Genomic DNA, 22,382 nt, shown 5'->3' on the forward strand with positions numbered 1-22,382 from the left:
ACTCAGTTCCCAGCCAATCGTTAACAATATGAAAAGGTACCTGGAGAACAGAAGGTGTTTCTGAATCCAGCCGGGATGTGGCTTGGTGTCAGAGCGCTGCTCGCTTGTGTGAGGTCCTGGGTTTGAGGGATAAGGAAGCAGGAGAAGGAGGAGGGGAAGGAAGAGAGGGAGGAGGAAGAGAAAGGGGGAGTCAGAGGAGAGGGAGAAAGAGGAAATAAAGGAGGAGGAAGAGAGGGAGGGAGGAGAAGGAGGACGAGCAGAGAGAGGAGGTGGAGACGTTGGAAGAGGGGAGGAAAGGGAGAAGGCAGAGGAGGAGAAAGAAAAAGAAAATATAACATCTAGGGGGCTGGAGCGATAGTACAGCGGGTAGGGCGTTTGCCTTGCACACGGCTGACCCGGGTTCGATTCCCAGCATCCCATATGGTCCCCCGAACACCGCCAGGAGTAATTCCTGAGTGCAAAGCCAGAGTAACTCCTATGCATCGCTGGGTGTGGCCCAAAAAGAAAAAAAGAAACAAACAAAAGCTATAACGTCTAGGTCTGGTATGGGGCTGCTCACGGAACTCTGCGGCCCGTTCACCAGCCTAGACGGGCGCAGCGCCACGGACACGCCTCCCGACGGAGAAAGGCCACCAGGAGCCTGAGCTGTGGACAGCGGGGAGGGCGTTCGCCCTGCGCACGGTCAGCCCAGGTCCAATCCCGGCGTCCTAGGCCCCGGCCGGGACTGATTCCCGAGCGCAGCGCCCGCAGTGCCCCCTGCGCTGCCGGCCCTGCCCCCAAACCCAAACCCAAGGCGGCCGCCGCGGGGCGTGCCCCGAGCTCCGGCCCGCGGGGGAGACGCGGCCCAGGGGCTCCTCAGCCGCCCCAGACCGCGCTGCAGGGGTGGTGGGCGGCCCCCGCCGCCGTCCGCACCGCTCCCCGGGGTCCCCCGGGCCCCGAGTTCCGAGTTCCCCGGCCGGCCCGGCCCGCGCCCTGCTCCCCGCGGGCTCCCGGGGAAGCCGAGCCCCGGCGGGCGGGGTGGCCGCGAGCGAAGATCCGGTGCGGGTGGGGCCGCCGCCTCCCACCCGGGCCTCCGAGCGGCCTCTGCCCGCCCCCTGGCCCGAGCCCAGGGCCGCGCTGACCCGGCGGCGCCTCCCCCGCGGCCCCGGCCCTGCGCGGCCCCGCACACCCGGCCGCGCGCTCCCGCCGCTGCCCATGGGCGCCGCCGGCTCCACCGCGCTCGCCCGCCTGGGCCTCCCCGAGCCCGGCCGCGCACGCTGGCTGGGGGTGGCCGCGCTGGGGGTGGCCGCCGTGACCCTGGGGGCCGTGGCCTGGCGCCGCGCGCGCTCCCGGCGGCGCCGGCGGCGGCAGCAGGTGGGCACCGTGGCGCAGCTCAGCATCTACCCGCTCAAGTCGTGCAAGGGGGTGCGGGTGAACGAGGCCGAGTGCACGGCCCTGGGGCTGCGCAGCGGCCACCTGCGGGACAGGTAGGACGGCAGCCGCGCGCGGAGGGGCGCTTGCGGGACTGAGGGCTTTGGCCTTCCAGGGGCAGCCCGTGGGGGTCGAGGACACGGCCGTCCGCCGAGTGGGCTGCACGGCCCCCTCCCAGGCTCCATCCGGATCGTGCACGCCTGGGCAAGGACGTCCTAAGAGTTTGCTGGCGCGCAAGCCAACTTTCCCAATTCCTGTCCCGGCGGCGCTCAGGCACCGGCCCCTGCGCCTTCTTTGCAGCAACTCTCTGCAGACTGCGGGGTGACGCCCCAGGAGACCCCGCGGCCAGGCGCACGCAGGCGCGGTGCCCGACCGCGCCGCCGCCGCCGCCGGGGTCACGGCCCAAGTGACCTGCGGCGTACAAGCGCCGACGCCGTGCCATTCTCCTGGGCACACACACCTCTGCACGGAGGCGCCGCAGGGCAGCGGGGCCGGACGCGGCTTTCTCCGCAGCTTTGTAAACGGTGATTTTCTTAATGTGCTCTCGGTGCAGCCCGTCTGCCCAACCCTTGGGTTTCAACCAGGTTGCAAAACCCAGCTTACCCTTGGCCTCCTCTGGTCCTGGCGTGGGGACCTGGCCGCATTGAAAGGCTTGAAACTCCTTCCTTCCTTTCCCTACTGCCTCTCAGCCACTTCTAGTCTAGAACCTACACCGCAGCACCCCCCCCCCGCCCCCCCCCCCCCCCCCCACACTCTATCCCACAGACAGAGAGCAGTTTTTGTTGGGAAGAACGCCTGCTATGCCCCTGGGCTGAAGGATGCCAAGGATCCCAATTTATGACACGGGGAGCCGAGCATGGTCCAGCTGGTCGGGCGCTTGCCTTGCACGAAGCTGACCTGAATTAGATCGCCAGCTGCCCATACGGTCCCCAGAACACGGCCAAAGTGATTCCTGAGTGCAGAGCAGGAGTAACCCCTGAGCGCTGCAGGTGTAGCCCCCACCCCAATCCAGAACCAATTTATGACATGGTTTATAGGGTGGAGTCTGCGAGAGGAGCAACGTCACCATGTCTGTTCCAGGTGGCCATGCTGAGTTCATATTGCTACAGGGCGCTCAGAGCAGAAGACAGTGCTCTGTGCAGGGTCCAGACGAGATTTTTATCCCGGAGTAGAAGGAAGGGAGCAGGGCAAGTAAGCTCTACATCTTGTGGGTGGGTAGGAAGCCTGGGTGGATGGGAGGCATTTCAGTGGGCTTAAAGTATGCAGGGAGCTCAGACAGGGTGGGGAGGGAGGAACACGGGGATGGTTATCTTCTGGTTGGTCCTATGACATTCCATCTCCCCGTACTAGTACTAGTCATTCTTCTCTTTCTCTCTTTCTTTCTCTTTCTCTCTTTCTCTTTCTTTCTTTCTTTCTTTCTTTCTTTCTTTCTTTCTTTCTTTCTTTCTTTCTTTCTTTCTTTCTTTCTTTCTTTCTTTCTTTCTTTCTCTCTTTCCCACTTCCAGCTATGTTCAGGCTCTGTGCTCAGGGATCACTCATGGAGGGGACCATAGGGGATGCTGGGGATCAAACCCAGGTCATAGCCAGCATCCTACCTGCTGTATACTATCACTCTGGCTTTCCAGTAATCCCTTCCTTTTTTTTGGGGGGGGGGGATTGGATTGTGCGGTGCCTCCAGCAGTGGTCAGAGCTTACTCTTGGCTCTGTGCTCTAGGATCACTACTGGCAGGCTCGGGGAGCCATAAGAAATGCCTGGGTTCAAATCTGGGGCGGTTACATGCAAGGCAAGTGTTCAACCCTCTGTACTACTGTTCGAGCCTTTCTTTCTTTCTTTCTTTCTTTCTTTCTTTCTTTCTTTCTTTCTTTCTTTCTTTCTTTCTTTCTTTCTTTCTTTCTTTCTTTCTTTCTTTCTTTCTTTCTTTCTTTCTTTCTTTCTTTCTTCTTCTTCTCTCTCTCTCTCTTTTTTTGGCGGGGAGGCCAGGGTGTGGGGGTCACACCTGTTCTTGCTCAAGGCCTGTTCCTGGGTCTGTGTGAGAAGTGATCCCTGGTGATGCTTTCAGGACATTCTGAGGTTCTGGGAATTAAACTGGGGCTGGTCATAAACTCTGCCGTAACTCCTCACCATCTCTCATCTCGCTGATTCTTTTCTTTGGGGTCAGTATTTCTCTAATAGAACTCTGCCTAACCCTTTGTCCCTGTGTCAATACTATAATTGGTAGAAATGAGCGCATTTGTACCAGCCACCATGATAAGTTGCTTTGTCTTCCTGTAACACAAAAAGTGTATGTAAAAGATGCGAAAGCTTCTAATTAACAGGAGGAAGTGAACCTTCCCTCCTGGGTCATTGGCTTGGAAAGAAGAACCAAGCGCACCCACACGTGGCTGCTCAGCAGGAGGAAAGACAGACTTTGTCTTCTGTTGTTGGTTTCTGGGAGGCATCTCTGGATCAGGATTCCTGAGCCAGAAAAAACATTGTCCACCTGGATAAGGGACCTTTCAACAAACTCTAAAATTCACAGCCCTGAGGACAGAGACAGAATTTTTCCTGAAGGTGGTGTTGGCATGTTACTCTGCCCAGCCAACAGTGCACTTTGTTGTTTGGATTAGCAGACCCTGTGCCTGCAGGCTGCAGCACCCTCTGGGCTTTACATAGATTCTTGTTGGGCCACAGAGATAATGCCAGGGTGATGGCACTTGGCTCGCATCCCACCAGCCACAGTTAGACTCCCAGTGCCTGATGGAGCTCAGGCATTGATGGGTCACTCCTGAACACAGAGCAAGGTATAGTCCCCGGCACCCACTAGTGCAGCCCGGCCTCCCTGGCCAAAACAAACAAAAGACCATTGTCATCCCCTAGGGCAGTGAGAAGGATGGACTTTCTGGGCGATTGGGATGGAGAGAGCACCAACAATTTTATTTCTGGACCTTCTGGACCATCCAGGGGTCCTGCGTGTTCTGCAGATGTCACTTAACAGATGCTGGGGTGTGGGCATGGAGTGATAGTACAACAGGTAGGGCACTTCCTTGCCTGTGGCCAACTCAAGTTCCATTCCTGGGACCCCATATGGTCCCCTGAGCACTGCCAGGAGTAATTTCTGAGGGCAGAGCCAGGAGTAACCCCTGAGCATCACCAGATGTGGGTCCCAAACAAAACAAATCACTGTATTACTGTATCACTGTCATCCCGTTGTTCATCGATTTACTCGAGCGGGCACCAGTTGCATCTCTATTCCTCCCAGCCCTGAGATTTCAGCAGCCTCTCCTTACTTGTCTTTCCCAACTATTGGAGGCTCTTTCAGGGTGAGCGGAATGAGGCCTATTGTTACTGTTTTTGGCATATTGAATACGCCATGGGTAGCTTGCCAGACTCTGCCGATGCTGGCGGGATACTTTTGGTAGCTTGCCAGACTCTCCAAGATATATATATATATATATATATATATATATATATATATGTGTGTGTGTGTGTGTGTGTATACATATATACACACATATATATATCCAAGATATATAATATATATAATATTTATTAATCTCTATGATTTATTGCCTACTGTCTGGACTCCATCAAATATGGTGTGGTAATTATGGAAAATGGGTAGGAAGTGTCTTATAATGTGTCCGGAAAGCGGCCTAGAGCATGGAGGCAGTTGGGTAGTGAAGGTTGGCTGCCAGGGCTGGGTCCCTTGGGACTGGGAGGGTTCTCACCCGTCCCCCCCTCTGGGGTGCCTCGAGTGAAAACCGCCTGGCGTAGGAGTCCATGGCATGGCTATGGGGGCCTCATTCTATTTATTTATTTATTTATTTTTATTTATTTTATTGAATCACCATGTGAAAAGTTACAAAGTTCTCAGGCTTATGTCTCAGTTATACAATGTTCAAACACCCGTCCCTTCACCAGTGCCCATATTCCACCACCCAAAACCCCAGTATGCCTCCCACCCCCACCCCCCACTCCCGCCTGAGTAACTGATAAATTTCACTCTTCTCTTTACCTTGATTACAGTCCATATTTCAACACAAAACTCACTATTGTTGTTGGAGTTTCAACACAGGCTCACTATTTTTGTTGGAATTTATCCCCCAAGAATACAGCCCTATTGACAAGGAAATATTTGATATTGAGTTTTCCACTGATGAGAATGAAGAGATAAAAAATGAGAATGAAGAGATAAAAAACCGCAGTAGCGGCCGCGCGGTTTACAATTTCTGTATTTTAGTAATTAAATCCAGGGAGATTAAAGTTAGCCGGCGTGGGGCAAAAGCTTAGTTCACAGTCCGCATACATGGTTGCAAGCACTCGATTAAAGTTAGCCGGCGTGGGGCAAAAGCTTAGTTCACAGTCCGCATACATGGTTGCAAGCACTCGTCGGAACCCCAAGTCTTATAGCTGCCTCTGGTTCCTGCTCGTTCAGCATTCCCGCGGCTGTGCAGAGGCATTGGGGGCCTCATTTTATACTCCCTTCTGGGAGGAGCAGCTGATGAGATTATCTGGCCCAGGCCAGAGTAACTGAGATTGGGGGATAGCAGGCAGAGGATCTCTGCCTCCCTCCTGTTGAGTCCAGAGTCCAAGGTCACAAAGTTCCGCATTATCTGGGGTCTGTGGGACTTCATTCACTCCTGCGCTGTGTTCACGGGTCTATCTCAGCAGTGGACTCCGTGCCAGGCTGTTTTCACTGGGGCACCCAGAGGGGCGCAGGTGAGAACCCTCATGAGAACCCTCCCGGCCCCAAGGGACCCAGCCCACCCCCCCTCCCCCCCCCCCGCAGCCGACCTCCACTACCCAACCGCTGCCAACAAAACCAAACCCAAAACACAGTAAGATGCTAGAGTGAGAATTAAGACCTTTGACATTACCTGAGTTTGAACTTACCTGCTGTGCTCTGACCTGATTGCTCAGGACAGACAGTTCCCGGCCCCCCCTCCATTCCCCCAGCCACTGGTAGCTCCCACCTCAACCCCCCCACCCCCACCCCCCAGGGCCGGGCTGCGGGTGTCTGCACATGTCGCAGATATCCTGTCTTGAAAACGGCAGGTTTTGGCTGGTCATCAACGAGAAGGGGAACATGGTGACAGCAAGGCAGGAGCCCCGTTTGGTGCTCATTTCGCTGACCTGTGACGGGGACACGCTGACCCTCAGCGCCGCCTACACCGCGGACCTGCGCCTGCCCGCCAAGACGCCCAGCACCAACGCCCTGCGCGCCTGCAGGTAAGAGCTGGTGGGGGGCTCCTCGGCCTTCCTTCCGGGGACGCAGGCCTGCAGGGGGCTGGGACTGGAGGGGGCTGAGGGGATCCTCTGGGAGCCTCAGCCGGAAGGCTCAGACAGCAGAAGACCAGCGCTGCCTGGTTCTAGCTGCAGGGGGAATATAGAGAAGAGTGGCAAGTAGTTCTGAAGGAGAAGAAAAAAATACACATGGTTTTGCTTATCTGTGCTATGGAGAGCCAAAAGAGGAGGGAACAGACGAAATAAATGATGGCAAGCCCTTGGCCTGGGATTACGGAAATGAGAATGCCAAGGTGGGGGGGAGGGATGAAGAGGGACAAAGTGACATTAAGTTGGTGACAAAGTAACATTACCTTGGTGAAGGGTCCTGGGTACTTAGGAAGGGGAGGCGTGTGAGAATGTCCTACATCTAAACCATAGGAATCAGCACTGCTGTAAACCTGTGCTGTGTAATTATTAGAGTTGTAAGCCTCCACTCTAATAATTACACTTCTTTAAAAAGGAGTTTGCTAGGGGTTGGAAGAGCTTGATGCGGAGGTGCAGGGAAGCTGGCTCAGGTGGTCGATATGGAGCTGGAACATCGTCGGACTAAAACTCAATAATTGGGTTTAAGTAATAATAAATAATCTTGTTAATCATTTTTTTAATGATTAATTGGTGCCTCAGATTTTCCCCCCACTTTATTTAGACACTGTGGCTTATAAAGTTGTTCACGGTGATTTATTATGAGCATTAAATATTCCAGCCCCAAGCCCATGATCACTGTCACCTTCCCTCCATCACTGTCACTGTCACTGTCATCTCGTTGTTCACTGATTTGCTCGAGCGGGCACCAGTAATGTCTCCATTGTGAGACTTATTGTTACTGTTTATGGTATTTTGAATATGCCACGGGTAGGTTTCCAGGCTCTGCCGTGGGGGCAAGTTACTCTCAGTACCTTGCGGGGCTCTCTGAGAGGGACAGAGGAGTAGAACCCAGGTTGGCTGCGTGCGAGGCAAATGCCCTATGTGCTATGCTATCACTCCAGCCCCTCCTCATTGTCTCATTTTCCCAGCCAGCCCTCATGCCTGTCCCCACAGCAGGCCGACAAATAATTTATTTTATATTGCTTGTTATCACTAAATGGCTAATTGAAAGGTCAAAAAATATTTCAGTGAAAAACTATTTTTGAAAGTTGTTGTATCTTGCCATTGGGACACTAAGTCTTTGTCTGAGGGTTTACAGTGCTGTTGTTGCAAGTTAAACCTGCTGTGTTAATGTTTTTGTTAGTTGAGCTTAGCTGGCTTCTACTTTACATTCCCATCTAATCTGGTGTGCTCCTACTAGGATGTCAGTATTGTAGAGTTGGGGATGTCAAAAATCCAGAACAGGGGCTGGAGCGATAGCACAGTGGGCATGCAGCCGACCCGGGTTTGATTCCCAGCTTCCCATATGGTCCCCTGAGCACCCCCAGGAGTAATTCCTGAGCGCATGAGCCAGGAGTAACCCCTGAACATCACCAGGTGTGACCCCAAAACCAAAAAAAAAGTCCAGAACATTTAACTGGGCAGTGAGTTTTCATGGTGGCAGGGTTGAGAAGTGACTCTGGAAGATGGTCCAGAGTTTTCAGCTAAACCAACCCTGGTGTACCTGAAACTGTCAGCATTTGGCCTCTGTGGAGCTCAGCTGTGAGGTGTGAGTCTGGCCATAGTGTGGTGACAGCTGTTGGGGTGTGCGTGCAGTCGTTTAACCTTTGGCAGGGCAGAAACGTGGCCCACTCCCTCCCAAGATCACCATGAGGGTCTCAGCGGGACTGGGTGTCTGAGACATTTCTGCAGCTGGTTGACTTCTTTTGAGATTTAACTATGAATCTCTGGGACGGGGCTGGTAGATGAGCTAACACAGTGGCAGTGGTGGTGGGATGTGGGTCTCAATTTTTTTCTTTTTGAAAAGAAAATAGAAAGTACCTAGGAATCAGCTTAACAAGACAGCTGAAAGACCTATTCAAAGAAAAACTATAAAACACAACTAAAATAAATAAATTAAGACATAAAGGAATGGAAGCACATCTTCTGCTCATAGACTGGGAAGATTAATGTTGTCAAAACAGCAATACTCCCCAGAGCATCAATACAGTCCCCAAAAGAATACTCATTTCTTTTTCAAAGAAATAGATTGAACATTCCTGAAACAGTTATGGAATCATCACCCCTACCCTCCAAATAGCTAAAGAAATCCCAGGGAAAAAGAAGATGGGAAGCATTGCTCTCCCCAACTTCAAACTGTACTACAAAGCTGTAGTAATCAACGCCGTGAGGGACTGGAATCAGGACAGACTTGGAGATCAGTGGAATAGAATTGAAAACCAGAGACAGACCCTCAGGTTTATAGACAGCTAATCTTCAATAAAGGAGCAAAAAGTATGAAATGAAGCAAGGAAAACCTCTTGAACAAGTAGTGTTGAAAAGATTGGTTCATCACTGCAATAAAATGAAAGTAGCACTCTTTCTAAATCATGCACAAAAGTCAAATCAAAATTGATGAAAGACCTTGAGATAATTCCTAAGTCCACAAGTTACATTGAGGAATATAAGCAGAAATACCTGTGACGCTGAAGCTAGAGCCACTCTTTTTTTTTTTTTTTTGCTTTTTGGGTCACACCCAGTGATGCTCAGGGGTTACTCCTGGCTCTGCACTCAGGAATTACTCCTGGCAGTGCTTGGTGGACCATATGGGATGCCGGGGATCGAACGCGGGTCGGCCGCGTGCAAGGCAAATGCCCTACCCGCTGTGCTATCGAGCCACTCTTAAGGAGTCAATGCCAGTGGCCAAGCAAACAGAAGCAAGGATACACAAATAGAACTAAGCTAAGAAGCTTCTGCATCTCACAGGAAATGACCAAAATACAAAAGACATCCCACTGACTGAGAGAAAATATTTTCCCATCACTCATCTGGTAAAGGGTTAATCATTATCATCATCATCATCATCATCATCATCATCATCATCATCATCATCATCATCATCCTGTTGATTGTCGAATTTCTCGAGTGGTCTCAGTAACGTCTCCATTCGTCTTAGCCCTGAGATTTTAGAAGCCTCTCTTTACTCATCCTTTCCAGTGGTGCCGTATTGGAGGCTCTTTCAGGGTCAGGGACCCAGCATTGTTACTGGTTTTGGCATATGAATACGCCATGGGGAGTTTGCGAGGCTCTCCCATGTGGGCAGGAAACTCTCGGTAGCTTGTCAGATTCTCTGAGAGGGAGAACTAGGCTATCAGATGTTGCTTCCGGGAGCTTTGTTTTATAGTCTCTGGATGTTGGCCATTGGTGGCATTACATGGTGCCAGGGTTAATATCCAAGATATATAAAGCACTGGTAGAACTTTATAAGAAGAAAATCCCCTGGGTCTGGAGCAATTGTACAGTGGGTAGAGTGTTTGCCTTGCACACAGCCAACCTAGATTCTATCACTGGCACCCTATATGGTGCCCCAAATACTACGAGAAGTGATTCCTGCGTGCGAAGCCAGGAGTAAGCTCTGAGGACCTCAGGTGTGGCTTCTCCAAACAAATCCAAACCTAAACAACAACAAAAATCCAGCCCCACCAAAACATGGGGTGAAAAGATGAACAGGAACTTCCTCAAAGAAGATGTACAAATGGCCAAAAGGCACGTGAGAAAATGATCTCTATCCCTGACCATCAGGGAGATGCAGATCAGAACAACAATGAGATATCACCTCATATCAGAGAGACTGGCACACATCAAATAAGAATGAAAACAACCTTCAACCAGCGTAATCAATGGCTGAATAAATACATTGGGGAAAAAAAAGAATGAAAACAACCAATGTTGGCATGGATGCAGGTCGGGGGGATGGACCCCCATTCACTGCTGGTGGGAGTGTCAGCTATGCTGTTGGGGAACAGTTTGTCCCCAACATGCCTGGACGTGTTGTGCACTGGGTCGGGGCAGATGTGGGGTGAAGGAGGATGGGCGCGTGGAGAAACACCCTCTGGGAGCAGCTGATGGTGATTCACTGTTGCCAAACACACACATATTTTATAGGGGGCCTCAGCTTAAAGGGATGGTCCAGTTAGAGAAAGTTCAGCACTATTGGCCTATCACCTCTCCAACTCTGCTTTGCCCTGGTCCAGTCCCACCCAAGGCTAGATGCTGCAGTGAGGATGACCTGCTAAGCATGCATGGCAGTTTCTGGGTCCTGGGCTCATGTGATCAGGAGGTCGAGTGGGGCTCAAGGCGGGACACCTGGTGCTGGCTGATGCCCTGTCCTTGCCAACTTTGCCCAGATACCCCCTCTTATGAGGCTTTGCTTCTGGGCCACTTTGCAAGGTTGAGTCTTTTTTTTTTTTTTCTGAACAGAGGTACAGAAGCAATTTAATAGAAAAAAGCCTGAATAAACTGTGTTGAGAGTGAGAATTCTGTATTAAAAACTACAACCTACTGGGGCCGGAGTAATATACAGCAGGTAGGGCATTTGCCTTGCACATGGCCGACCTGGGCTTAATCACCAGCATCCCATATGGTCCCTGAGCACCGCCAGGAGTGATTCCTTTTTTTTTATATATAATTTATTTATTTTTTAATTGGTGAGTCACAGTGAGGGTACAGTTACAGATTCACATTTTAGTGCTTGTTTTTCCCTCATTTGCAAGGTTGAGTCTTATCTGCACCAGTATCTGTCACCGTGTTCCACATGGTCCAGCCTTTTTTAGAAAATAACATGAAGAATCTTCAGAAAAACTAGAAATCGAGCTTCCATATAACCAATCAATTTCACTTCTCAGATCATTCCCCATCTGCCCCAAAACACAGTGCAGAAAAGACATTTTCATGCCTATGTTCACTGTAGCACTGTTCTCAATAGCCCAAACCTGAGAACAACCCAAGTACAGGTAAGGAAGCTATGGTACACATACACAATGGAACACTACTAGGCACATAAAACAGATGGAAAGCATGCGAATTGCTACTACTGGGTGTTTCTGGAGAGTATCATGCTGAGTGATGTTAGAGGGAGAGAGACAGACACAGATCCCTCTCTGATGTGGGATATAAAGAAACATAGTAGGGTGATGGAGGGAAGTGTCCAACCAGGAGGAGGGAGGGGTGCTAAAAGGTGGTGAAGTGTGATGTATGAAACCCTATCAGCAACAGTACTGTAAATCTCCCAGAGGCCGAATGTTGGGTGGGAGGAAACGGGTAGGGGCATTGGTGGAGGAAAGTGGACACTGTGACATGATCGGTGTTGAAACATTGTATGCCTGAAACCCAGTCATGAATAATTTTGTAATTCAGTCACTAAATTAAAAAACACGTCACCAGGGGGCGCAAAAAGCGAGTGCGCTGGGAAGCGAGTGTGTGTCTAGGAGGGCTAGCAAAGGTGGGAGACCTCTACCCGGTGTCAGGAAGCAACACAAGCTCCATAGAGCGTGTGAAAGCTCAGAAAGCTGCGTCACTCCAGGGTGCCAGCACTTCCCCAGAAATCCAGCTCAGAGACACGTGGAGAAAGAATCAGCAACTGCAGGAAAGCCGGTGGGGTCTGAGGGAACAGGGAGAGGAGTCGGACAAGACAGCTGTGCAGAGGGAACCAGGCAGACCTGGAGCTGAAGAGTGAAATGGGTTAAGTGGGGAAAAAAAAAATCATGTAGAACAACAGCAGAAGCAAGAAGCTGGTTTAGGGGGTTGGCTCTGAACGACCACATCAGAGAAGGAAAGGGAAGGAGAAAGAGGGGTTGGAGGAAATCATCGGAACAGAGCACTGTTGTTGAGAAGCTACAGGCGGAGAGGAAATGGAGAGAGAGCCTGTTTGGGAGCAGTGCCGGGGCTGGGGGCAGGAGACCAGGAGCTTCCCTGCCTGTTTGCCCCTCGGCTTGGAGCTCGGAGCCAGGAACAGCCCCTGAGCACTGCTGAGAGAGCCCCAGATGCCCCACCCCCAGCGGAACCAGGGAAAGCTCTAAAAAGAAGAAAGAGATATGCTTGAGAACATCTCATATTTGCTCAGTGATGGTGGTGATTTTACACGGTGATTTGTTCAGACTCCACAATTATATCAGTTTATTACATGCTGGGCACTTCAAACAGATGCACTGTTAAATCTGTATCAGTGAAGCTGGAAATTTTGTGCAGAAATCTGGGGCTGAGGCAAGCAATAGTACAGCGGGGAGGGCACTTGCCTTGCACACGGCCAACCCGGGCTTGATTCCCGGCACCCTGTCTGGTCTCCCAAGCACTGACAGAGGTTATTCCTAACTGCAGAGCCAGGAGTAATCCCTAAACATTGCCGGATGTGATGACCCCTCCCCCCCAAATGAAAGTATTATGTAGTAATAAATACATACATGTGTTTTTTAAAAAGGAAGTATTTTTGATATATTTTTATTATGCTAACTCATTTATATAATTACCTGAGAACAGTGCGGACTGGAGTGATAGCACAGTGGGTAGGGCATTTGCCTTGCATGTAGCCGACCCAGGTTTGATTCTTCTATCCCTCTTGGAGAGCCTGGCAAGCTACCGAGAGTATCCTGCCCGCATGGCAGAGCCTGGCAAGCTACCTGTGGCATATTCGATATGCCAAAAACAGTAACAACAAGTCTCACAATGGAGACGCTACTGGTGCCCGCTCGAGCAAATCAATGAACAGCCAGGCCACAGTGCTACAGTGCTACAGTGCAACTTGAGAACAGTCTTTTGATTGGCTAAATGTAAGCATTTGATTGTGGGGCAGCTCTGCAGAGAGAGCTTACGTTAATTGGGGGGCATTGTAATTCCAGGTACACCCCAAGTCTGTGAATAGGTTGGGGTGCTGTGTACAGGTAATCCCTAGTCACCGTGAGGGCATGGTGGGTTTATACCTGTTTTGTAGGGGAAGAGCCTGAGGTGGAGGAGAAGGAATATTCCCACAGCCTCTGAGCTGGTGCCTGAAGCAGGAAGCCTATAACTTGGTCCTCCTGACTGTGTGCTCCCAGCATTCGGGGCTGCGTGGGCCCATGGTGCTGGGGAAGACCCAGCCACCCCGGGGACCCAAGGAACCCAGGGTCTCACCCGGTGGCACTCGGGACCTGTGAGGTTCTGGGGTGACCGGGGTCTGTACCATGCAAGGCAGGAGGTTCACCCTGTGCCCTCTCTCTAGCCCCTAGAACTTAACTTGGAAGGAGGTGCTTTAGGGCACACCTGGCCCTGCTTGGGCCTTACTCCTGGCTCTGTGGTGCTCAGGGATCACTCCTGGCGGGGCTCGGGGACCGTATGGGGTACCTGGGATCAAACCCAGGTTGGGCGTAGGCGAGACGAGACCTACACACTGTCCTGTTGCTCCGGACCCAAAAGAACGTTTTTATGCAGGAAACTTGGTGTCTCTCCATGCCACGGCCCCCAGTGTCCTGCTCCCTTCCTGGCAGGGGACGGTGTAACACGCACCCTTCCCTTCAGAGGTGGACGCGGGCCACGCTCTGAGAAAGGAAGGGACGGGGCAGGCCCGCAGCCACTCGGCTCTCCTGCCTGGCGCGGGGCATGGTGGTGACCCCACGTTTCCCATGCCACTGTCCCCCAGAGTGCACGGCCTGGAGATCCAGGGCCGGGACTGTGGCGAGGCGGCCGCCCAGTGGATCACCAGCTTCCTGGACACGCAGCCCTACCGCCTGGTGCATTTCGAGCCTCACATGCTCCCGAGGAACTGTCAGCAGATCGGGGACACGTTCCAGCCAGCAGACCAGGTCAGAGGAACCTCGGGTCTATCGCAGGCTCTCCTGGGGGTTGGCAAGGTGCCCACCCTCCCCGCCATGGGGCAGCATAGCAAGTAGGCCCTGTCCTGCTCGCTCCTTTCACCCGATGGACCCCCAGCGACAGTGGCCAGACTGGACGCTCCCGCAGCTGCTGTCCCCGTGAGACAGCCTGCAGCTTGCAAACTGCTCCCTGCCAGCACCTTTCTCCGTGCCCTGGGGAACAGCTGGCTCGCCACGTGCCGCCACTCGGTCAGTCAGGACCTGTGGGCAGAGGGCCCTGCTTTCAAGCCGGTGTCGCCCGCCGCCACCGCTGTGCTCAAAGGACTGTCAGCTGTGAAGCTGGCCTGCTTTCCCGCCAGGCTCTCAGTCCCAGCCATGAAGGGTCACATGCAGGTGTCAGACCCGAGCCAGGCCCTCCCAGAACAGGCTGCAGGAGTCACCTCCCGTGCCGGGCTGAGAGCACGGGGCCTGCTCTGGTCATGTCAATAGACACACGAGCTGCACAAGTAGCAGATTGGGGGGGGGGGGCGATAGTGCAGTGGGTGGGGCATTAGCCTTGCATGCAGTGGACCCGGGTTCAATCCCCGATATCCCAGATGGTCCCCTCAAGACCCACCAGGAGTAATTTCTGAGTATAGAGTCAGGAGTAAACCCTGAGCCTCGCCGGGTGTGGCCAAAACGCCCCCTCCCCGCCCCAAACTAGATTAATATGCGAATTGCCTAAAAGGTAAATTTTCACAGACCCACGAATATTTTCATCCCCACTGTTCGACCTGATCCTCCTTGTTAAGCACAGGTGGACTGACGGGGCGCCCTGCAAAGGTGAGGCCACTTGGGGGACACTCCGAGGCCCAGGGCCTCATTCCCCTCTCCTGAGATGACCCCCCCACCCCGGAGCAGCACAGGTCACCTCGTGTCCGTTTCCTCCGCAGGTGGCCTACTCGGACATGAGCCCCTACATGATCCTCTCCGAGGCATCCTTGGCGGATCTCAACGCCAGGCTGGACAAGAAAGTGAAGGCCGCCAACTTCAGACCCAACATCATCGTCTCGGGCTGCGGGGTGTTTGCGGAGGTAGCTGGATCCCCTCCCCTCCATGACCCCTTCTCGAGGTCCTTGAGGCATGCTGGCCCTGCTCACACAACAACGTTTGTGTCTGGTTTGAGCACCAGACTGGGCGAGTGGAGCGCGGCCCATGCCACTTGCTCCCTTCAGCCTGGGTGGGAGTTTGGGCGCAGGCAGGCCGCACCCCTGCTAGTCAGCACAGACCCCAGGTGCCCATCGGCGGCCGAGTGGGGGACAGGTGGTGTTCATTCTCTGTTCCCCTCAAGCCCGTCTTCGCCCCTGACCCTTCTCTGGTCTCAAACCCCCACCAGCCCAGCGCCCCGTGGGGGGCCTGCACCCTGCCCTTTCCAGTGGCCCCACACAGCCCTGCGCACCCATGGGTGCCACTTCCAGAAACTTCTCTCCCTGGCTGCAGCCCCTGCTCCCCTTTGCCCTTCCCCGTCCTCCCTGCTTCCCAGTGGGGATCTCTCTGGGCTGCCCCTCTAAGCTCGCACAGACACGCCCCCACCCCGTGCCCCCACCACTGAGACAGTCCCAGCTGCTCTGTCCTCACCCCAGCTCCTCCCTCCAGGTCACCCACTCCCATCCCACCCGGGTTACCCCTTTACCAGTGTCTGGGCCCTGGGGGTCTATGGGGGGGTTGCCCCATTCTGGCCCCTCCTGAGGGGGGGCGTCATCTCTCTGCAAGGGGGTGACAAATAGTCTCTGTCACTGCTTTGCTCTATAGACTCAGGGGCCCCCCTCCCCCAAGCTCTCAGAAGGCCCAGCTGCCCCCTGGGCCATCCAGCCCCCTGCCTTGGTCACTCCCAGAAGGAGTCCTCACCCTCCTGCGGCTCTGGCAGCTCTGGGCCCCCGGGAACCCCCTCACCCTTCATCCTTCACCCTCAGATCACAGTTTCCTCTCCTGAGAAGCTCTCCCTGCTCCCCTCCCCCCTGGACAGTGGTGAGGATGGGGGTCCCTGTGTGGGTCAGCTCATCTGTATCCATCCATAGGACTTTCTCTTTCCTCCTCTTTGCCCAGGGGCACATTCCCTGGGGTGGGACTCCACCCTTTGTCTGGGACCCAACCCCACGCCATTTGTTTGTTGACATTTGGGGTTTGGGGCTCCACCCTTCGGGGTTCAGGCTTGCTCCTGGCCCTGCACTCTGGGACCGCTCCTGGTGGTGCTCAGCTCAGGAGACCCTGTACGGGGCTGGGACGGACCCTGGGCCAAGAGCTGCCAAGACTCCCTCCCTGCTGTCGAGGCTGGGATAAATAAGACATAAAATATCTGGTCCCCAATATTTTTTTATTGCACATGGAAGAGGTTCTCGACACATTTCTTGAATAGCAAGTTAATTTTCTAACTGCAATGCTTATTTCTTTCCTTTTGGATTGGAAATGTCTGATTTCCATTTTATTGTTTTATATGTAGTAGGGGATGGAACCCCGGGGTCTCATGCACCAGAGGCACATTTGTCCCCCAGCCGCAATCCTGGTCTCTGCCAGCATCTTTCCCTCGTGACCACAGTGCCCCCTTGTGGAGAAATATATGCAGGACAGGTTGTTGCCGCGCAGCCCTGCGCCCAGCCGGAAACTGCCCTGTCTGTATCAAGAATGTTTCTCACCGTCAGGATGAAACTGAGCCTGAACCTTGACAAAGGCTGGTGATAAACAGGGAACTGGTGCATCTTAACCCCCAGATTCTATCTTCAGGGGGGATCCGGTGGCAGAACCATATCTGGTCTCCCGGCCCCCACCAGGGGTGATCTCTGAGCACCAACACACACAGAGTTCAGGATGTCAGCCACACTGGAGGGTGTGGGGCTCCCCACAGCGCAGAGAGGCCCCTCCTGGGTCCCGCTTTCTCCCAAGTCCCCCTCCCCGGCCCTCCCTGCTCTTCTCCGGCAGTCTTTCAGGGCAGCGTGGACGAGTGGGTTTTGATCACAGGGGCAGGGGCAGTGACTGGAGACCCAGCCTTCCCTCGCAGAGAAGAGGGGACAGGCAGGGACTGACGTCACCTTTCTCTTGTTTGGGCCACACGCTAGCAATGCTCAGTGGCCACCCCTGGTCCCGTGCTTGGGGCCCTCCCTGGTGGTGCCAGAGGAGCCGTGAAGGCAGTGCTGGGACTGAGCTGCGCTCTTTGGCTCTCCTGCCTGTGGAGCCTGAATGCAGCCCACTGGGCTTCTCCGGGTCTGTCCATGCTGGTGTGGGGGTCAGCGTGGAGGACCCCGTCAGGGCTAGCAGGCGGGGGTGTCAGCGTGGGGGAACCCGTGAGGGCTAACAGGCGGGGGTGTCAGTGTTGGGACCCCGTGAGGGCTAACAGGCAGGGGTGTCGGTGTTGGGACCCCGTGAGGGTAACATGCAGGGGTGTCGGTGTTGGGACCCCGTCAGGGTAACGGCTCTGGTGTCTGCCTGTCTGCAGGACTCGTGGGACCGGCTTCTCATTGGGGCCGTGGAGCTGAGGAGGGTGAGGGCCTGTTCCAGGTGAGCGGCTCCCGGGAGGGAGGGCGGGCGGGCCCCGCTGCCCCTCCCCCTGACCCTCTGTCTGTGCCAGGTGCATCCTGACCACCGTGGACCCGGACACCGGGGTCATGAGCAGGAAGGAGCCCCTGGAGACCCTGAAGAGGTAGGTCGGGGCCTGGTCAGTCTGCACTGAACGGGTGACCCCTGGATCCTTCTTGCTCACTCGCTCCGAGCACAGTTTCACTTCCCGTTTAGAGTTCGTGACTTGCACAGACCTCCCGGACAGACGCTCCCCTGGGCACTGAGGGCCGAGTGGTGCCCCAGCCCTAGCGGGTGTGGTGAAGGCCTTGCGGAGACCAAGAAGCTAGTTGGGGGGGAGACAGGAGATCTGCCATATGCTGCCTTTATCTAGGAGAGGGGAGAAGGGTGGGCTGGGAGGGGAGGGGAGGGAAAGGAGGGGGTGAGGGGGGAAGGGGAGGGGCAGAGGGAGGGGGGGAATGAGGGGAGGGCTAGGGAGAGGCGGAGAGGAGAGGAAAGAGAGAGGAGGGGAGGAGCGGGAAGAAAGGGGGAGACCACAGGCTGGGGGCTTGCCTTGCAGGCAGAGGCAGCCAGGCTTGGCCCGTAATCCCCGGGGGACCCCGCATAGTCCCCACGTGACCCTGTGGGCCTGGCACTGCAGGGCGTGAGCTGCAGAACGTCCTTGGGCTCTGGCACGGAACCCGTGACCCGTTGCCAAGAATCGCAGATTCCTCACAGGCCAGGGTGTAGCTCGGTGGCCGGCACTTGCCTGGCGTAGGGAGGCCCTGGGTCTGATCCCCGAGGCTGCAGGAACACTTTGGAGACCTCACCTGGTGTGCTGAGGGCCTACTCCTGGCTCTGTGCTCAGGGACCACTCCTGGCAGTCTTGGGGGAATATATGGGGTGCCGGGATCACACCTGGTCAGCCGCAAGCAAGGCTTGTGCTCCCCACGCCGTGCTCCAGCCCCAAGGAATCAGACATGGAAAGTGTCTCAGACGCTCCTCTAAGAAAGCATGTCTAGCTGGAAACTGGGTTTTGCCAGTCTGGAAATAGCTTTCTTTCTTTCTTTCTTTCTTTCTTTCTTTCTTTCTTTCTTTCTTTCTTTCTTTCTTTCTTTCTTTCTTTCTTTCTTTCTTTCTTTCTTTCTCTTTCTTTCTTTCTTTCTTTCTTTCTTTCTTTCTTTCTTTCTTTCTTTCTTTCTTTCTTTCTTTCTTTCTTTCTTTCTTTCTTTCTTTCTTTCTTTCTTTCTTTCTTTCTCTCTTTCCCACTTCCAGCTATGTTCAGGCTCTGTGCTCAGGGATCACTCATGGAGGGGACCATAGGGGATGCTGGGGATCAAACCCAGGTCATAGCCAGCATCCTACCTGCTGTATACTATCACTCTGGCTTTCCAGTAATCCCTTCCTTTTTTTTGGGGGGGGGGGATTGGATTGTGTGGTGCCTCCAGCAGTGGTCAGAGCTTACTCTTGGCTCTGTGCTCTAGGATCACTACTGGCAGGCTCGGGGAGCCATAAGAAATGCCTGGGTTCAAATCTGGGGCGGTTACATGCAAGGCAAGTGTTCAACCCTCTGTACTACTGTTCGAGCCTTTCTTTCTTTCTTTCTTTCTTTCTTTCTTTCTTTCTTTCTTTCTTTCTTTCTTTCTTTCTTTCTTTCTTTCTTTCTTTCTTTCTTTCTTTCTTTCTTTCTTTCTTTCTTTCTTTCTTTCTTTCTTTCTTTCTTTCTTCTTTCTTTCTTTCCATAAAGAGGCCAGAAGGTCCGTCTCAGGGTCAGGTTGGAGGCAGTGCTACCCACACCAGCACCTCCATACCCTCTCACAGTGGACCTGCGTGGCAGCGGCGAGAAGAGGGCATTTGGGCAGGGGGAAACTTTTGCATTTCAGAGCCCCGGGAATATGCCATCTGACCCAAACTTAAGAAAGCCGCAGAGGGTGGTGCCAGCAAGCCCTGCCAGCAGGTCCAGCAGGGGAGGGCGGGTGGGGGTGGGAAAACCACAGGCCGTGTGATGTGGACTCGAGGCTGAAGCAAGTCAAGTGCCGGGGCTGGCGAGTGGACTCGGGGCTCTGCAGGTGGCAGTGGGGGCAGGGAGAGGGGGGCCTGGGGCTCCACGCCAGGCTGTGGGTCTAGACAGAGGCGGCGGCTCAGACAAGAGCATCTTGATGGTTGAGTGTCGGGAGCACCTCATCTCTCCGAGCCCAGCGGGAGCATCTTTCGGGGGAAGGTGGGGGCGCGTGGCCACGGGTTGTGCCTCTGCAGCCTGTGCGCTGTCTTCTCCACAACTCCAGAGGGCGCTGTTTGGCAGGTGGCTGGGACGGGGGCCGCCCCAAGCCCGGCGATGGGCTTGTGTGAGGCATCTGACGTCCCTGGGAAGAGCCCGCGGGTGAGTAGGCGCTGGCTTTTGTGCCCCCTGACTTCTCATGGATTTTCCATCCCAGTTACCGCCTGTGTGATCCTTCTGAGCAAAAGCTGTATGGAAAATCACCTCTCTTCGGGCAGTATTTCGTTCTGGAAAACCCAGGAACCATCACCGTGGGAGACCCCGTGTACCTGCTGGGCGAATAACAAGAATCTTCTGTCCTGGAATAGACTGAGTGTCTTTAAAAAAAAAAAAGTGCCAACATTTAAAGCACAGTGTTGTGGGGAGGGAGGGGACTGACACTTCTGCCTTTTCTTTAGATCTGTGCTTTCTAATTTTTTGCTTTTTCTGGAGGTGGGTGTGGGGGGCTTCCTGGTGTCTCACCGCTCCCAGCAGCCTGGCACCCAAAGCAGAGGGACTTATTGGGACTTCAGGAAGTCACATGGCAGAGAAGCAAGGATTCCGAGCACTCCTCTTAACTACAGCTGTCAATTAATTCTTTCTCCTCTGTTCACTCTCAACGAGCTGACCTCCATCATCTTAATCATCAGGCCAGGGTGACAGCAAAGAGCAAGGCCCGGTGAGCCGGACGAATGTTCGGGAATGTTTCTTTTCATTCCATCCATGTATGGAATTTCCTCCCATACATGGGCAGAGGAATTAGAAATTAACTCATTCCTCCTGAGTGGGGCTGGAAACACACCTTGCTATTTCTCCAGGAGTCCCAGGAGAACTTCTGAACTCAAGAGCTGTCCACTGGGAAAGATGCTAGTTTTCTGTGGACCCCCCCTTTTTTTGGGGATTGTTTTGTTTGGGGGCCACATCCAGCAATACTCAAGGATCACTCCTGGTGGTGCGGTGTTGCTGTATGGTATACCAGGGGTTGAACTGGGTGGGCTGCGTGTAAGGCAATGCTACACCTGCTATACTCTCCTCTAGCCCCATAAAAACATGTCGTCTTATAAACTAGCTTTCTTCAGTAAAAAAGTAGAATCTTTTAAATCCTTCTAATTCTTAGGTTTAACAATAAATAAAAATATTTAGAAATAAAATTAGTTTTGTTTTTTGGGTCACACTCGGCAATGTTCAGGAGTTACTCCTGGCTCTGCGCTCAGAAATTGCTCCTGGCAGTGCTCAGGGGACCGTATGGGGTGCTGGGGATCGAACCCAGGTTGGACATGTGAGGCAAATGCTCTACAAACATTTTAGAAAGGAAGTGGGGTGGCTTCCTGCTGTTTTCTGCTTCTCTGACCTATGCATTTGGTTTTCTAAAAGTCACCAGGAGCTGGCCACCCTGGCCAAGAGTACTCCTGTATTCTGACTGGCTGTTTCTCCTTAAATCTGGGCGGGCCATAGCTGGAAGCCTGCGTCCTGAGCGGAGGGGAGAAGGCAGATGGAATAGAAAAGGGATCACTAAGAAAATGATGGCTGGAGGAATCAGTCAGGATGTGAGATGTGTGCCGAAAGTAGATAATGGACCAAACATGATGACCTCTCAGTGTCTGTATTGCAAGCCATAATGCCCCAAAGTAGAGAGAGAGTATGGGGAATATTGTCTGCCATGGAGGCAGGGGGAAGGTGGGAAAGGGGAGGTATACTGGGGATATTGGTGGTGGGGAATGTGCACTGGTGGAGAGATGGGTGTTTGATCATTGCATGATTGTAACCCAAACATTAAAACTTGTAAGTATCTCACGATGATTCAATAAAATTTTAAAAAAAGGGGAAAAAATCTGAGCAGGAAACAATTCTGAGTGCAGAGAAGGAACATGATTGTGTGATTAAAAATAATTCTCTAGAAATTTTTCAAAGGAGAATAAAGGAAACCACGCCAGTTTTCTCCGAATTCAGCATCTCATTTTTCGACTTCCAGAATCATAGAACTCTGAGATCTGACGAAGTCTGTCTTTGGTCATTTTTTCCCATGACTATATTAGGAAGTAGACAAAAGTTAAGAAAAATGCTTCAAAACTATAAATAACTGGAGGATGAGCTGGCCAGTTTTAGACAGAGTCACACTTTGGAAACTGACTCAGGTAAGTGGGCCAAGAATTCTGGGGCTGGAGAGAGAGCTCTTGGGTAAAGTGCCTGTCCTGGGGCTGGAGCGATAGCACAGCGGGTAGGACGTTTGCCTTGC

At 53.3% G+C, this 22,382-nt stretch overlaps 1 protein-coding gene across 1 annotated transcript; it reads left to right on the forward strand.

The window, feature by feature from the left end:
• The first annotated feature begins 1,164 nt into the window (after positions 1–1,164).
• On the forward strand, positions 1,165–21,817 carry MTARC1 (mitochondrial amidoxime reducing component 1). The gene is made up of 7 exons (XM_004613020.2): positions 1,165–1,466; positions 6,446–6,619; positions 14,190–14,352; positions 15,294–15,434; positions 17,831–17,892; positions 17,963–18,034; positions 20,325–21,817. Exons 1-7 carry the CDS (start codon positions 1,195–1,197, stop codon positions 20,449–20,451), a joined length of 1,011 nt encoding a protein of 336 aa, XP_004613077.2. The 5' UTR covers positions 1,165–1,194; the 3' UTR covers positions 20,452–21,817.
• The last annotated feature ends 565 nt before the right edge of the window (positions 21,818–22,382 follow it).

Source organism: Sorex araneus, chromosome 7 (genome assembly GCF_027595985.1).
Source record: "Sorex araneus isolate mSorAra2 chromosome 7, mSorAra2.pri, whole genome shotgun sequence".
Classification (NCBI taxonomy): Eukaryota; Metazoa; Chordata; class Mammalia; order Eulipotyphla; family Soricidae; genus Sorex; species Sorex araneus.

Excerpts from the sequence above, each read along its gene's own strand:
- MTARC1 (XM_004613020.2), top strand. The coding sequence starts at position 1,195 with ATGGGCGCCGCCGGCTCCACCGCGCTCGCCCGCCTGGGCCTCCCCGAG. Across the intron at positions 15,435-17,830 it reads GCTGCGGGGTGTTTGCGGAG|GACTCGTGGGACCGGCTTCT; the intron begins GTAGCTGGATCC and ends GCCTGTCTGCAG. Across the intron at positions 18,035-20,324 it reads CCCCTGGAGACCCTGAAGAG|TTACCGCCTGTGTGATCCTT; the intron begins GTAGGTCGGGGC and ends TTTCCATCCCAG.